Raw genomic sequence first — 16,710 nt, forward strand, 5'->3', positions numbered from 1 at the left:
CATTTGACAATTTTAAATAGATTTTATCTCTCCAATTTCAGAAGTCAAACGTGCTTGTTCTCTACGAGCTAAGGCCATTTGGCGACTTGCACTAAAAATATATAAAAATGACATCAAAGGCTGAATTAGCTTGTGTTTACTCCGCTCTCATCCTCGTTGATGATGATGTCGCCGTCACTGTAAGTAGAGATTTCATATTCACTAACCTAACCTCAAACCGAACTTACTTTCATGTCGTACTTCGGATATATCCATTTCCATCTCAAAAACTGTTATCTATCTGATAAAAAAAGTATTGTTGGTTAGTTTCTTGTACACAAAAGTAGTCAATTTAATTGCTATTTCGATATAAAGTGTTGATCAACAAGTATTTTATTTAATGTTTACAGGGTGAGAAGATCTCTACCATCTTGAAGGCCGCAAATGTGGACGTGGAGCCATACTGGCCTGGTCTGTTCGCTAAGGCGCTGGAAGGCGTCAATGTTCGCGATCTGATCACGAACATTGGCTCAGGAGTAGGAGCAGCACCCGCTGGAGGCGCTCCCGCCGCCGCCGCCTCGGCGGCTGCTCCCGCTGCTGAAGCAGCCAAGGAAGAAAAGAAAGAAGAAGAACCTGAGGAATCTGATGATGACATGGGCTTCGGTATGTAACTAAACTTTTTAAATATATTCAAACCCCAGGTTTTTTTTTAATGAAATGGGAAACCTTTTAATCTGTCTATGTAGTGATCACAAAAGTAGTCCAATCTGAAGTTGCAATATTATGCTGGTTTGATCAGGTTAAACACAAGCCCAGCTGAGATCTGTTTTTACACACTGATGCGTAAGCCTCTTGAACTACTTATTTTACATGCACTTCAATTTCATTCTAAGCAAACGAGTCCTTGACAGGGAAGAATCTACAATAGCTATTAATATGTATCCCTTTTCTGTTAGTTAGGCTACAGTTTGCAGCATATTTTTGTGTTATGATGATGATTTTAAAGAGATTGATTTGACTAATTTGCATCTACTTAATGGGATATGTTTTAACCATCTCTTGTTAGATATTGTGGTTAAGCAAACATTGGTACTGATTCTGAGCACAACCAATTTTAGAGTATTTGCATCCTCTTACTAATATGAAAAGGACAGACACAGTTTGACAGTTTTAAACTTAATTTTTAGATGTTAAAATCCGTGATAATAGTGCACAGTCGCGAGCCTACTGTTTAAAGTTATAGAGTGCACTAAAATTTAGAGTGTTTAAATGTAAAGTTCATGTTCTGTCCTTTTTTAGCAATATTAAAAAGTAAAAGATGCAGATACTCTAAATTTAGTTTAGTAGTAAATTTAGAGTATCTGCATCTGCAGAAAGTAGGCTCGCGACTGGCAGCTCTATATTGAATTTAAAACTTTCAAACTGTCTGTCCTTTTCATAATACATTAGTAAGAAGAGGATACAAATACTCTAAAATTTAGGTGTGCTCAGAATCAGTACCATTGAATAGAATAGAATATAATTATTGCTCATACAAAGGAAAAACATAGGAGAACAAACAAGATATTTAGGAGGTCAATAGCTGCAGCATACAAATGTTGATTTATTACAATATATAATTTAGGTCCATTCAATGATGTCTGATTGTATTAGCTTCAGAAAACTAATGATTGACAAAAAAATTACTGAGAATATCTACCTACGACTATTTCTAAAACTTTATAATGAACATAATCTAATTCTTTGTATTTGTTTGTTTCAGGTCTTTTCGACTAAAAAGCTTTTTATAAAAGTTTTTGTATTCCATTGTAAGCTTTATGAAGCTTCTTTAGTTGTAAGGAAACTGAAAATATAAAAAAAACAATATAAAAACTGTTTTATTGATCACCTCTATCTTAGATTAATAATCGATTGAGGTGAATGATCTATCCACTGCATAGTGTAGAATGTTATTTAATTAGGGCAGTTTTTAATATTCAGTCTATCTGCAATCTGTAGATACGAGCAAGTTCTTGGCAAAAGTACCATATTATTAATGACAACAATGTTGCTAAATAACTTATTCTCTTAGATTGAATATTGAAAACAGGTGCTAGTCTTACTGATGATCTATTAGAACTAGAAGCCCCAGCTTCTTATCTACTACTGATGTACACTATTGGATGTCAGTAGCTCTAACATAATACCTACATAGTAGTACATGGAAGTAGCATAATACATATTTTATTGTAAAAGGTATTGCAATATGCAAGTCATCCAATCCATTAGTAGTCAATTTGAAGTTGTATCAATTGTGGTTTGCACAGCTCATAGACCACAGATTAGAGGTGTCATAGATCGAGGAATAAATACACAAGACTGGCAGAGATCTATTTTCTATTTCTGTTCATGAACACTGCTCAGTCAGATGCAGATGCAGATGGTTCATGGATATAGTACAAAAATAAAAAACAATCTGTTTATTCATCGAATTTATATTACAACTAACAATAATTATATTTTACAATGAATGCTTGATTATGGTTAACCCCACATAGCTCTCTGCACTCCAGAGAGTTTGTTATAATCTGCCAGATGTCTCCAAACAATTCGACTCATCCTCCATTCTTTGACAATACCACGAGGCCTGCAAAATATTAAAAAGTTAGCTGTGAAGTCTTGAAATGAAGTCAGAAGTTCAGATTTCTGCTACTAGGTATAATAATTTAATTCAACCAGCACCTTGAGGTAATAACACATCTATTGTTGATTCTAAGTGGTATAGCGTTCATCTCGAACTTGTTGATTTCCTTATCGGCCAGTTCTCTGATCTCCAATGGCAATACATTATTCTTTCTCAATGCATTTATTCTAGTCCTTTCCAGAAAATGTTCAGCGCTCATCCTTCGCCTCTTTACGTCCCTTATCATTAACCAATTTGCCCATTTGTTTCGTACCTGTTGGAACTGATAAAAAATATTATAAGTATAGTAAAATTCGTAACTAGAACCCATGAACCTAGTACCTTAGAATAACAAAGTACTTTCTTGGTTCAACTTACCCCATAGCCAGGTACAGCTTGTGATTTCCATATAAATTTACTAAGACCACCAATATTTAAGTTCATCGTTACGTGAAAAATACAGTTTCGAATATATATAGTTTTTAATAAATTTAATTTCTAACCTCTAAACATTTTCGATTTTTTTTCACTGACAGTGACAGTTATTTTGATATTTTGCGCTGGGCTGCCAGTTTTGTTTGAAAACTGTGGTCTGTGGACCCATTTTAGAAAAAAATCGATCAAGTGCGAGTCGGACCTCCACACTAGGTTCCGTACCATCGTACAAGAAACAACACTATTGTTTTAATAGGCTACTTGACTCATATCTAATTTCGTCCAATAAATGATTATTTATTATAGTATTTTGCTTAAGACAACGAAATATATCAATCACAATTATTAAAAACGCAGGATGGATATATAAATCCAATTTAAAAAAATACAGTTTTTATTTTTATTTGAAACGCAGAAAACGCTGTCAGCCATGATGTGACGTCATTAAATATGTAAACAAAGAAATGTCATCCCTATGTCACGCGGGGACTAACTTAGTATCCATATATATAAAATTTAGAGTCCTGACTAACTTATATATCAACGCACAGCCTAAACAGCTGGTCCTAGATACATGAAATTTGGTGGGTGTGTTCTTTGTAGGTAAAGAGAACGTATCCACTAGGAAAGGATTTTTTGAAATTCCACCCCTGAGTGGGTTAAATGGAGGTTTGAAATTTATGAAGTCCACGCGGGCGAAGTCACGTGCATAAGCTAGTTTTTATATATTTCTAAAAACTCATAGTAAACGTAAAAAAATATCGTTTTCTCTTTATAAATTGAATAAGTTATTAAGTAAGACTTACAACAAAGTGATCTTTGCAAAAATAAATTTGGGTTGAAGTCGTTAGTCATATAGGATCCCTTTAAGCAAGTCTTCGCGTGTTACGTATATTTATTTCACTGGGCACTCTAATCCACAACTTTCCTGTGGTCTTTATCGATGCGTTTTTTACTTTCTCGGATGATACAATAACGATAATTACTATATTTTTCATGTAAACGAGTACCTATAGAAGTCATGTTTATTAAACTTTGGGAGGTTATGCTGTTGTTTACAAATGCATGACGTCAGAGCACAGATAATCTATCGGCCAAACATGGCCGACCAGTGTTTTCACCTGTCTAAGAAAAATATATTTTTAAATTAAAGTTTTACGGTTATTAGGGCGCAAAAAAATATAGTGTTAATTTTTTTGATATAATAGGACAAATATTAACCATTTAAGACCAACTTAAAAAAAGAGTCAAGTAGCCTATTTTCACAGCGATCATTTTGAAATTCTATCACAAAGCAATCCTCTAGACTAGTATACAGTGATATGAATGTGAAGCAATCTGTAATAGAAATGCACATTCTGTGATGACTCTTTCGTAGTTATTATCAGTTTTTAGGGTTCCGTACCTCAAAAGGAAAAACGGAACCCTTATAGGATCACTTTGTTGTCTGTCTGTCAAGAAACCTACAGGGTACTTCCCGTTGACCTAGAATCATGAAATTCGGCAGGTAGGTGAGTCTTATAGCTGGCTTTAGGGGAAAAATCTGAAAACCGTGAATTTATAGACACATCACGCAAAAAAAAATTAAATTGTGGTCATAAACTAATAATTAGTATTTTCAATTTTCGAAGTAAGATAACTATATCAAGTGGGGTATCATATTATGAAAGGGCTTCACTTGTACATTCTAAAACAGATTTTATTTATTTTTAGGTATAATAGTTTTTGATTTATCATGCAAAATGTCGATAAAATACGATTGTAACACGGAACCCTCAGTGCGCGAGTCTGACTCGCACTTGGCCGGTTTTTTTAAAATAGAGATAGCGCGCAAACGGATAAGTGATTACCGGTGCCCATTAGCATTTGCAGCACCACTCTGCCGGTGCGTTGCTGGCCTTTTAGGGATTTGTTGGTCGCCCTTTGAATAACCTCAGATTTACGTGATACAGCCCGCTGACAGCACAGGCCATGGTTTCAGTTTTCTCTGAAGTGGGGACACTTCAGAGCATTTTTTAGAATTAATATTAATAGGTACATTTTCACCACTTATGACGACTCAAAACTTTGCAGTTAGCCGTTTTTTAGAACGGCAAAGTTTTAACCTTTAGGGTACCATGGTTACAATCCACTCCCACAGACGCCGGCGGACGGTACACCGTACGGTCATTCATTGGTCATAACATAAACCCTATGACAGCTCATGGCTACAAGAAAAATAAAACCATGTGGCTACACAGTCAAATTTTATTTATAAAGAATTAGTACAATCTCTGGGGTGGCCCCATTGTAGACTTCATATGCAGCGATCGCACGTTCTGCCAGTGTTTCTTCAAGAGGGACACCAAGAAGTTGATCGACAGATGCACATTCTGTGCAAGCTCATCTGGAGTCATGTCAACGTGACCAACTGCCACCGAGAGACACAGTACCTGAAATAGAATAACCAAATGTAAATAAGATCAAGATGTCTACATGCAATGGGTAGATTAAAATAAGATCATTATTATATTTCGTACTAGCTGATCCCAACAACTTCGCGTTAAATTAGGTTTTTAAAAATCCTGTGGCAACTCTTTGATTTTCCACATCAAAAAGTAGCCTATGTCGTGATACCCCTACAAAAAATCACGTCGATCCGTTGCAACGTGACTGAAGGACAAACCAACAAACCCCCTTTCACATTTATAATATATGGGTAGTGTTTTACCTTCTTCATTTGGAATTTGATGGTAGCCTTGACTTCATCAATCTTCTGTGTCATGGACTCCTGGTGGGAGAGGAGACCAGGGAACTTGCCTGCCTTGTTCAGACCAGGACCCAGCAGACGGGGGATCTGTTTGATGAGGGACTCTGATGCCAGGAAAGCATCATATCTAGAACCAAAACATGCTCATTAGGCCAACCGATGCTATTTATCCAGAAATCAGTAGAAGTAGATATACAATTATACATGTCTACTTATAGTACCTGAAATATTTAATAGCATAAAGTGTTTAAGAATGGACCAAAAGGTTGGCCTGACTACAGTTTTGACAATTGACATTATTGGTTAAAATGTACCTACTGTTGCAGCTAGAATACAAAAAAAATTAATCATTATCGTCATCATCATTAACTTATCAACCCATCGTCTTACTGAGCACAGGTCTCTTCTTAGAATGAGAAAGGCCATAGATCATCATGCTGGCCCAGATAATTAAGAGTAAATTGTTTTTACTTACTTCTTGGCTAGTTTCTTGACAAGCTTCTTGTTCTTGTTAAGTTTCTTCAGGGCTTCAGCGTCCATGCAGGGGACAGTTAAGGTCTTAGCTTCATCACAATGCTGCTGGTCACCCAGAACACACACCTGCATTTTTGGCCTCGGGATGTACTTTAGCCTGAAAAGGTTTTCATGAAATTAGTAATTTTATATTGTATATTGGTAATTTAAAAACAATATTGTATAAAATCAGATAGAGTACATCATCAATGGTCAGATAATACATGCAATTTTTTTATAATCATCATTTAGGCATCACCTACACCTACTCAACAACTTTTTTATATCCACATAATAATATGTACATAGCAGCGTTGGGACCCATTTAGCAATAGACATTTTAAATGATTATTAAATTATGAAGGATTTTAAGGACTTCTTTCTATTTGTTTCATATGTTATGATGGATCAACTAATAAAAACAAATACATTCATTCAATCATATTAAATTAAATGCATAACAGCTTTGTAAGTCACCAAATAACTATGGAATTAATGCGATGCTGTGACTTGTGAGTTTTTGAATAGGAAATATTACTAAACTCAATTTTATTAGTCAAAATAAATAAAAAACATCAGAAACTATTTAAACAACAGAGTGGCAATGATTTAACCATAATTCCACTAATCAAGCAACATACAGACATACATACATACAGTTTACATTAGTATCTTACCAGTGCTGCTTTTTGATTGTTTATAGTTTAATACTAATTCGGTAAGCCGAAGCAAACCTACCCATTATTTTAAGACTCTGGGTCAAGTCCCGTCAGTTTTCACTGACTCCCTGTCCAGATACATTTTTGTGGGCTTTACCTTTATAATTTTTATCATATTAATCTAATTTCTATATTTAATAAAATTTAAACTTAAATATGATGATATCTTCCAATAATTTGAAATGCTTTTCATAATAGGCTAAACAAAAGCAAATATTATCAAAGATTTGAGAGAATGGACTAGTGCTTAACACATGTGCAGACTCCATAGTAAAAAATATGCAATCCAGCGAAAATGTATTTGGGGTCATGATAAACCCGAGAATTTACGTTTTTACAATAGAATTCGCGACATAATCAAGTCCACAAAAATGCTCTTTCCAGGTAAACATACTTGACGGTGCCTGAGAAACGCTTGTCCTTTTGGGGGTCATAGTTCTTCAGACCGATTTGGAGTTCGACAGTCTCCAAAAAGTTACGCTTCTTATCCTTAGATGACTGGAGGACGGCATTTACGCATTCGTATAGCGTATCACGCGATACCTTCGACCTGAACATATGAACATCATTATTTATAAATTTTAAATAACCATCGATGTAAATAACACAGCACTCAGCAGGGACTTTAAAGGTTATATTTTGACGTATAGGAAATACATCACGTTAATCCTAAAAATAAAAGGATTTTTAAGTATCGTAACTATAGTTTGTAAAGTTGTTAAACAGTAATAATGTTAATTTTACTAGATTATCAAGATTTTTTCAGATGACTTACATTTTGGTCACAACCTCGTCCTCCCGTTGTCAGAAAACTTCAAAAAGAAAAAAAAAGACTACCCACAGACGTGGACAGAGCAGACCAAGCTGTGCACAGATTTAGCCAGTAGCCACAGATAAACTAAGCTTTAATTACTTTACCAAAGAGTATGTAACTTAACTAAAGTTATAAGGCAGTGCTGCAAAATTTTAATTTCAGTTTACCCCATGACTTGACCATATTGTAATAAAAATTAATTGACTTCTTCGCTCCGCAGTCCACGCACGAAAAAAAAAGAGAATTATTTTAATTTGAATCATGGTTATAACGATAATTGCTTCTAAAATGTTCATGTGGCAGTGAGTATTCAATTTTAAAGTCTTCTCTCTTGTTTGGTGGCTTTTTGTAAGTCATCTTTTAATTGTTTACTAAAAATACCCTAAATAAATTATTTATGCCAAAAAATTACCCAAATTAAATAATCAGCTTTGCCCCGAACTGGGGGTAAAATATTTTAAGTTGGCAGCACCGCAAAGACTTTTTTCAGCTGGCTTTACGGCTCTGGATTCTAGGTTTTTAAAGCCACAAAACCAATGCAATGTACTCTGTGCCACAAACACCATGCCTTGGATAAATGTATACTACCCCTATATTCAATGTACTCTGTGGTATACTATATCTCTATGCACCATGCAGTGTCTGTGGCTTTAAACACTGCCTTACTGCGACACTGTTCCTAAATAAACGCAACCGAGTTTTTGATCAGTTTTCACACAATTTGTATTTGTAAACCTATTTTTAAATTTCTCTACCATCAACAGACATTTCCTTTATCATTTTTATTTTAGCCAAAGAGTATATTATAATCACTCATTTTAGCAATATGCTTGAATGGGTGTTGCTGCAAAACGCAACCGAATTTTTGATTAGCTTTTACCGCTTTTACATACATTCATTGAAATTTTTACATTAACATAATTTTTGATTATTTTGTACACAATTTGTTTATTATATGAAGCTAGTCCATAGGAACTCAGATTTAGTATTTAACTAGCTTATGCTCGCGACTTCGTCCGCGTGGACTACAAAATTTCAAATCCCTATTTCACCCCCTTAGGAGTTGAATTTTCAAAAATACTTTCTTAGCGGATGCCTACGTCATAATAGCTATCTGCATGCCAAATTTCAGCCCGATCCGTCGAGTAGTTTGAGCTGTGCCTTGATAGATCAGTCAGTCAGTCAGTCAGTCAGTCACCTTTTCCTTTTATATATATAGATAATCAAAAAATGTTGTTTAAAAAAAGTTAGTTGGCTGAATCCCACATTCAGGCGACCTCCTCTATGTAGAGTGCAGCGGCCATCAGAGCCGAACGGGCCAAGAGACGCAAATATGAAAATCTTCATATTCATGCCTTTTGGTGTGGAGACCTTCGGGCCGTGGGGCCCGGGGCTCGAGCTCTTTTTGATGAAATTTCGAAAAGGGTTATTGAGTCAACCGGGGACCCGAGAGCTGGCAGCTATCTTGGACAAAGAATTAGATTGGCCATCCAAAGGGGTAATGCTGCCAGCATCTTGGGTACAAGGTACAATGCCCCACCGCGGTGCTCTCGATGAGGTTTTAGATTTAATTTAACTATTTTAGTTTTAATTAAAATAAATATTATTATACTTATTAATAACAAAAAGAAATTAACTTCCAAAAAAGTTATTCTTTAGGTACCTACCAACCTATTGGTAAATAATAAACTCCTTTCTCAATCTCTCTCGACAATCTGAACTTTAGCTCAAGTAAACGACATAATAATAATATTACTTAGTGATAAAAATGTTTATTCAAAACAGAGTAGCGTATTTATTATTTCTTTTGACTATGTCTAGAATTCGACTATTTGGAGATATAGGTTGAGGGTATCGTGGATAAGTTACGTGCCAATTCGAATTTGTTATCGCTGGATCGTGTTGCCACCATCCGAACTGAAAATATATCATGAAAATACAGGGTTAATAAATAAAAATACTATCAACCTCCAGAAACTTCTTTGAGTAATCATGATCATTATCAACTGATAGACATCCACAGCATAGTAATAAATTAAGTTGCATTGGAAATGCTTATCTCTGAATAGAGATTTCTTCCAGCTTCCCATTCAAGTATACATCCCCTGAGAAATATACCTATAACCTACGTTGGCGTGGCCCTTCGATGGCTCTCTCATGATTCTATCTTTTACTAGCGGCCCGCTAGTAATATTATAATTAAAATCATACAGACACTTTCGCAATATACTATGGATTATAATGATGAGTAATAATTAACCTCAAGTGATGTGGTTGGTGGTAGCCTATACATATCTGCTGGGCCAACAGGCTTAATGACACCCTTACGTTTCATTTTCATAAACCGTTGCGAGGAACCATATGCGAAACCGTCGACTCTACCAATATACACATCAATGATCCTGACAGTGTCTATATCAGGTCTTTGAATCTGTTGGTACGTATAAATATTTTTAAATATTAATTAAAAACTAGCTTATGCTCGCGACTTCGTCTCGTCGTGGACTACACAAATTTCAAACCTCTATTTGACCCCCTTAGGAGTTGAATTTTCAAAAATCCTTTCTTACCGGATGCCTACGTCATAATAGCTATCTGCATAGTGCATGCCAAATTTCAGCCCGATCCGTCCAGTAGTTTGAGCTGTGCGTTGATAGATCAGTCAGTCAGTCAGTCACCTTTTCCTTTTATATATTTAGATTAAGTAATATCATCATGCTTGATTTTATAGTGATTTGTGCATTGAATAAATCCAACTTTGCGTTACCATTTTAGGAAGCGTAGAATTTAGAATAACTTTTTTCATTAAAGATTTAACTTCTTTCTTCGATGTAGGCTCTTTGTAATAATCTTTTATTGTATCTTTAATATAATTTTGAGGTCCATACAAGGATACTCCAAAAAATTCCATTACGAATCATAAATCAAGTAAATTAAATTGATTTAATTTTTAAATTTGATTTAAAAAATTATTGCCATAGTCCGTTCAAGATCCGTTTACCTCAGACCAAAGAATTTTGAAATACCGGAAATACTACTACGATGCCTCAGACATTGAAATCACATCACAGATCACTAATATACTAGATATTTTCTTCATACACTGCAAGTCTTTGTTCAAGTGTATTGCGAACTGCGAATTTTAAAATACAGTGCAACAAGGCTCTTATGGCACGTGGCGAAAATCGGTACTAACAAGTAACACTTTGAAGTGTCACCCTGTCCCTGTCCCCTTAAATGCGGTGTTGCAAAGTATAAAATCTGAAATTCACTGTTTTTGTTAAATATTAGACCAACTCCATATACACAACATCACGATATAATCCTGATAATAGATACAGCATAAATGTGCCTGCATCTTATAGCTAATATGCTAAATATTTACAGTAGGTAAATATAGTATTTGAGCAGGTAAACATGAGAATTTGCAAGTCGATGGCCTATAAATAATTTTTATTATTTTTTCTCGATTTGAATACAGGTATGGCTTTCCAGTGGCCCTACCGCGGTTGTTTGACAGCTACAATGTCACGATCGCAATCATCTATTGGTTAATGCTCACTCGCTATTGGCTACAATGCATTGTTGCAACAAGAATAGCACAAATTCAGCCAATCAGAACAATTGAGATTGTAATAATGATTGATGCAGGTTTTAGACAATCGCCCTACTGATTTCTCATTCACTTAAAATTAGATAAAACTTACTCGATTTTCGACATTGACATTTGCATTATATTCCGTAAAATCAAGGTGATTTTATTTGTTGGCAATCTTTGTTCTATAACTACGCCCACCTGTCAATGTCATTCAAGTGCCAAAAGAGCCATAAAAGAAAGAAAGAATCCTTGTCGTGTACTTTTGTTTTTTAAACTGGTTTTACAGCTCTGGGTTCTAACCTTTTTGAGCCTGTGTACTTTTAAGACTTAATTCGTGCTTTTAATATAATATGACAGCTGTTAACCGTTGAGTCAGTTTATAGGTACCTCAGACGGATGCACAGTGCGACAAGGCTTTTTTTTTTTTTTTTTTTATTCAGTATAGGTATACGCTTGACCACAATCACACCTGATGGAAAGTGATAATGTGGCCTAAGATGGGACGCGTTTACCCTAGAAGCTATATTGGCGCGCGGCGAAAATCGGAACTATTTTAAGCCTTTGTTCTCCAACAGCGCCCCCCTGTCAATGTGGCTAATTCCGTTGTACACAATCTCTAAACTAAACTAAAATGGCACGTCTAAATCTATTGCTATCCCTTTCATAATATTGCTTGCGGAAAAGGATAGCACTAGATTTAGACCTGTTAATTTAGTTTAGTTTAGAGATTGTGCATAAGAGAATCTGCCCCAATGTCATTCAAGTGCGAAGAGAGCCTTGTTGGACTGTACAAGTGATTACATACTCTTTGGGACTGTATATGTAGTTGTATATGTAGGTATATGTAGTTTAAATAGGTAGGTAGGTCTACTCTTATACTCTTGTATATGTAATACTCTTTGGCATAGATTATCTACGGTATCTCTAAGGTTTGGTTTCACTTGACCTTACTTGACCTTAAAGGACTGTTATCCAGGGCCGTAAAATAAATTAAAAAAAAAAAAATTGGTTTCACTTTCATATATTACAAAGTACTCTGTGGGTTTCACCCATAGTTCCATAGATTGTTTCACCTTTCAATCAAAAATCAAAATAAGTAGGTACCTACCTACTATTCAAAAGATTCGAATAAAATCGTGGTATGCTTTATAAACGTTAAATAATTAATTAATCATTTGTATCTATACGTGTACTAACTATTAAATCTACATAGTAAAAGATAAGAGTATTTTGCAGCTCTGCTAGTGCCACCATTTTCGTTGCATGGTTTTTCCGTTTTACTGTAGTACCTACTACCTACCTATTTCAGCTATATCTTTTGTTTGCAAATTGTATAAAGTTCAGCCACTGATAAAGATTTCATAATTACTTGTTCAAAATGAGCGTGGTAAGACATTATTTTGTGCATACTCATCTACTTAGGTATCTATTTATAGTTTTATAATTTTTTGTTTTCCAGAATTGAAATCCTGTAAAATTATTTTGCGCTAGATGCCGATTAGGTGCCTAACAAAACCTCATGTATCTCTTATTGACCATTTCACTATGCCCACTTAAAATTCATATTATCTTTATCAATGCCAACTTGTGACTAGAATGACATCATCGATACTGATTATACCTACCTCACCTGAACAAATAGTGCATATAAAACCTAACTCACATAATATGCTAATTGAGATTGGTGCCTCTTGATCCATTTGTCTGGTTTGTTTGTTACCATTTCACAGCTGAACTAATCTGGATAAAACTTGGCAGATATCACTTTCATCTTGAACTAGCTTCTGCCCGCGGCGTCACCCACGTGGCCTACAGGAAACAAATGGCATTTTTTTTTCAGAAACAAACATTATAACATCAGGACGCGCACTCTGAACAGCACCGAATAACACATACAGCTTCCAACCCCCATTTCACCCCTTTAGGGGGGGGGGGGGGGTTTCTCATAGTCGTTTCTTAGCTGACACGTAACCTCAAGAAAAACCCAAAAGTTCATTATAATATCAAAAATTAAAACTTTCCCATACAAACTTTCATCCCTTATTTTACCACCCTTATGGGCGAATTTTCAAAAAAACCTGAAACGTATTTTTTCATTTGTGACCGAAAACCCAAATACCAATTTTCATGCAAATAACTTGAAAAATGACCGACTTTCATACAAACTTCCATCCCCCATCTAACCCACTTAGGGGTGGAATTTCGAAAAATCCTTTCTTAGTGGATACCTACTCTTTACAAAAAATAGAACCTCCAAATTTCATGTCTTTAGGACCAGCGGTTTAGGCTATGCGTTGATATATATGTCAGTCAGTCAGTCAGTCAGGACTTTGAATTTTATATATATAGATATACAAATGTTTTTTGTAGAAAATCAAACCATTTCCACAGGACTTCTAAAAAACCTCAACCTAAAATGCAGTTGCAAGCAAATAATATGCATCATGATAAACCCATTGCTGGCTCACTACTAAGCATGGATCTCCTTTCTGAATGAGAAAGGTTTGGCCATAGACCATAGTCTACAACACAGGCCAAACACAGTTTGGCAGACTTCACATACCTTCGAGAACATTATGGAGAACTCAGGCATACAGGTTTCCTCACGATGTTTTTCTTAACCGTTGACACAAGTCATATTTAATTGCTTAGGATGCATAGAACTCTGAAAAGATAAAGGTGCGTGCCATGGTTTAAACCCTGAATATCCGACCAAGACTCCAGCGTCTTAACCATTAGGCTATCACTGCGTTTTTAAAGTCAATATAAAATTATATAAACCTTATTTAACTTATTTGTTGTAGATAGGAGAGACTCAGGACAAAAGGAAAGTACCAACGATGTTGCAGAAATTATTACGCTATGACAGCCAAGCCACGAAAAAGTTTGTGGACATGTCCCATAACATAACAGCATTGAGGTCCCTTCGCATACATTCAAAGTTCTTAGAGGTAAGCACAACTGCCTTTTTAGGATTCTGTACCTCAAAAGGAAAAAGGAACCAGGATCACTTTGTTGGCTGTCTGTCTGTCTATCTGTCTGTCTGTCTGTCAAGAAAACCTATAGGGTAGTTCATGTTGACCTAGAATCATGAAATTTGGCAGGTAGGTAGGTCTTATAGCAGACAAATCTGAAAACTGAATTTGTGGTTACATCACACAAATAATAAATTGTGGTAATGAACTAATAATTAGTATTCTCAATTTTCGAAATACTAGATCAACTATATCAATTGGGGTATCATATGAAAGGGCTTCACTTGTGCATTCTAAAACAGATTTTTATGCATTATAGTTTTTGAACTATAGTGCAAAATGTCAAATAAATAAGACTGTTACTACGGAACCCTCGATGTGCGAGTCTGACTCGCACTTGGCCGGTTTTTTCTTTTAATTTATGGTACCCAACTAGATGTCCCACCCTGGCTTTGCCCAGGTGGAATTTATAAACAGGTTTATGTTATAAGGAAGCCTATAAGCAAAATCATGTCAAATCAACTCGGCGGTTTGAGTATGTTGATATGTCAGTCAGCTTCTCTAAATTATGAATTGATGATCTATCCATTAACTTCATTTATTAAATTAATAAGTACTGGAGTTGCTTGGAGTTGGAGGTGGAGATGTTATGATTTTTTTAAATTTTATTGTAATGGTCTATTTTTTTATCACTTAGGTATCCTGCCATGGCATAGTTTGGTTGGCAGGCTGGCTTAGCTTCATTTGGCTGTTTCACGACAAAGAACTGTATCAATTACAAGTGAATGTGTTAATTGGTATGTATATTTTGAACTATCTCTGGGAGGCTTGATGCATCCTTCACAAAATAGGATTTGTTAAAAGATATAAAATCCTCTAAGGATTGTTATTTCCATTTCTGTTCATTGTCTCCTTGTTACTCTAAAATGGACTTACAAGTATTGCTGGTAGAGGTGCATCAAAGAAAATGAAAGTTATTTTTGTGCTGATTCGTAGCACCTTACTGAACATACCGGGAGTCAAAATTGGCATGTTGACAGATGTCTCATCAGTCACTAATTTTTAGTTGAATACACTCTCATGACGCTTACTACTGCTATCAATGACAAAATGGCGAAAATCAAGTAGCATCTAATAACCAGTTTGGCAAATGCAGGTCCAGCGTACTTGTATTAGTAGAGGTTGATGCCTTATTAATTTTTATTTATCGTTTTTTGTTTGTTTCAGCACTATTATTAGACATTATCGTAATAGCAGTTTTAAAAGCCTTTGTAAGAAGACGTCGGCCCGTACCAATGAACAAATTATTGCCAGGGAACCCTGACAAATATTCATTTCCATCAGGCCATTCGAGCAGAGCTGCTGTGATTGCATTCATTTTGATCTGTATAGACCCAATCTCATTTATTTTCTACCCTCCTCTACTAGCTTGGGTTGGAGCTGTGGCTCTTTCGAGAGTTTTGTCAGAGAGGCACTACTTTTTGGATGTATTCGGCGGACTGGGCATTGGAGTGTTGGAAGGTCTATTTATGTCTTTGATTTGGTTCTCTCAAAGTACAGCCATCAGCATTATATCAATGTTGTCTGATGAAAAGAAAGATGGAGGAGAATACCATGTTTAGAGTAAAATATAAATAGATATTCATATTCTCTCACAAGTTTGCATTTCTAATGTTCTTCAAATATTATGTTATGTATGATCAAAAATCAAAATATTAATTTATGTTACTGTTTGTGTAATTATTGAATAAAAATAAAACCCTTTAACATTGTTTTATTGTTATAATGTCGCATCCATACTAATATTATGAATGCGAAAGTGTGCCTGTCTGTGTTTACTAGATTTTCATGTCCCAACAGAGGATTTGATGAAATTTAGTACAGCGTTAGGTTATATGATGGAAGGACAGGCTACTTTTTATCCCGAATAGTCTGAACAGGCTCAGCTAGCAAGGATTTTTAATAGATGATCTCGTTTATTTAATAGTCCCCATCCTGAGGCTTGACATTTTAATAAAAAAGCTAGAATCCTGTAGGGCGATTGTCTAAAACCTGCATCAATCATTATTACAATCTCAATTGTTCTGATTGACTGAATTTGTGCGATTCTTCTTGCAACAATGCATTGTGGCCAATAGTGAGCGAGCATTAACCAATCAGAGATGATTGCGATCGTGACATTGTAGTTGTCAAACAACCGCGGTAGGGCCACAGAACCTATGATAAAAACTACAAACGTCGAAAATTGACATTTCACAAGTAATTG

The 16,710-nt window shown here is 35.4% G+C and overlaps 6 protein-coding genes across 8 annotated transcripts in view; 2 read left to right on the forward strand and 4 right to left on the reverse strand.

Annotated features, from left to right (window-relative positions):
• Positions 1–8: 8 nt before the first annotated feature.
• RpLP1 (Ribosomal protein LP1) lies at positions 9–1,851 on the forward strand. The gene is made up of 3 exons (XM_034985197.2): positions 9–179; positions 390–642; positions 1,742–1,851. The coding sequence occupies exons 1-3, from the start codon at positions 108–110 to the stop codon at positions 1,753–1,755; spliced, it is 339 nt and encodes a 112-aa protein (XP_034841088.1). The 5' UTR covers positions 9–107; the 3' UTR covers positions 1,756–1,851.
• Positions 1,852–2,435: 584 nt separating this feature from the next.
• Positions 2,436–3,189, reverse strand: mRpS14 (mitochondrial ribosomal protein S14). The gene is made up of 3 exons (XM_034985195.2): positions 3,020–3,189; positions 2,701–2,924; positions 2,436–2,605 (listed from the first exon to the last, which is right to left on the reverse strand). Exons 1-3 carry the CDS (start codon positions 3,083–3,085, stop codon positions 2,503–2,505), a joined length of 393 nt encoding a protein of 130 aa, XP_034841086.1. The 5' UTR covers positions 3,086–3,189; the 3' UTR covers positions 2,436–2,502.
• Positions 3,190–5,309: 2,120 nt separating this feature from the next.
• RpL10Ab (ribosomal protein L10Ab) lies at positions 5,310–7,970 on the reverse strand. Its single transcript, XM_034985189.2, has 5 exons — positions 7,833–7,970; positions 7,452–7,607; positions 6,301–6,456; positions 5,787–5,952; positions 5,310–5,508 (listed from the first exon to the last, which is right to left on the reverse strand). Coding segments are annotated over exons 1-5 (651 nt in total). The 5' UTR covers positions 7,835–7,970; the 3' UTR covers positions 5,310–5,337.
• Positions 7,971–9,304: 1,334 nt separating this feature from the next.
• Positions 9,305–16,710, reverse strand: part of LOC117997364 (uncharacterized) — a 117,760-nt gene continuing 110,354 nt past the window's right edge. The window contains exon 8 of the transcript XR_011238573.1: positions 9,305–9,335. The gene's annotated coding sequence lies outside the window, so the exon portion shown is untranslated. The remainder of the gene's footprint in view (positions 9,336–16,710) is intronic.
• On the reverse strand, positions 9,630–10,831 carry LOC117997026 (uncharacterized). The gene is made up of 3 exons (XM_034985194.2): positions 10,639–10,831; positions 10,132–10,302; positions 9,630–9,788 (listed from the first exon to the last, which is right to left on the reverse strand). The coding sequence occupies exons 1-3, from the start codon at positions 10,780–10,782 to the stop codon at positions 9,648–9,650; spliced, it is 456 nt and encodes a 151-aa protein (XP_034841085.1). The 5' UTR covers positions 10,783–10,831; the 3' UTR covers positions 9,630–9,647.
• Positions 12,499–16,211, forward strand: LOC117997024 (polyisoprenoid diphosphate/phosphate phosphohydrolase PLPP6). 3 transcript variants are annotated; one of them, XM_034985191.2, is made up of 4 exons: positions 12,499–12,608; positions 14,274–14,420; positions 15,142–15,241; positions 15,672–16,211. In XM_034985191.2, exons 2-4 carry the CDS (start codon positions 14,310–14,312, stop codon positions 16,064–16,066), a joined length of 606 nt encoding a protein of 201 aa, XP_034841082.1. In that variant the 5' UTR covers positions 12,499–12,608; positions 14,274–14,309; the 3' UTR covers positions 16,067–16,211. The 3 variants fall into 3 exon arrangements, with proteins under 3 accessions (XP_034841082.1, XP_069365930.1, XP_034841081.1); XM_069509829.1 differs by lacking the exon at positions 12,499–12,608 and adding an exon at positions 12,627–12,891; XM_034985190.2 differs by lacking the exon at positions 12,499–12,608 and adding an exon at positions 12,627–12,856.

The sequence above is a fragment of the Maniola hyperantus genome, chromosome 4 (genome assembly GCF_902806685.2).
Source record: "Maniola hyperantus chromosome 4, iAphHyp1.2, whole genome shotgun sequence".
NCBI lineage: Eukaryota > Metazoa > Arthropoda > Insecta > Lepidoptera > Nymphalidae > Maniola > Maniola hyperantus.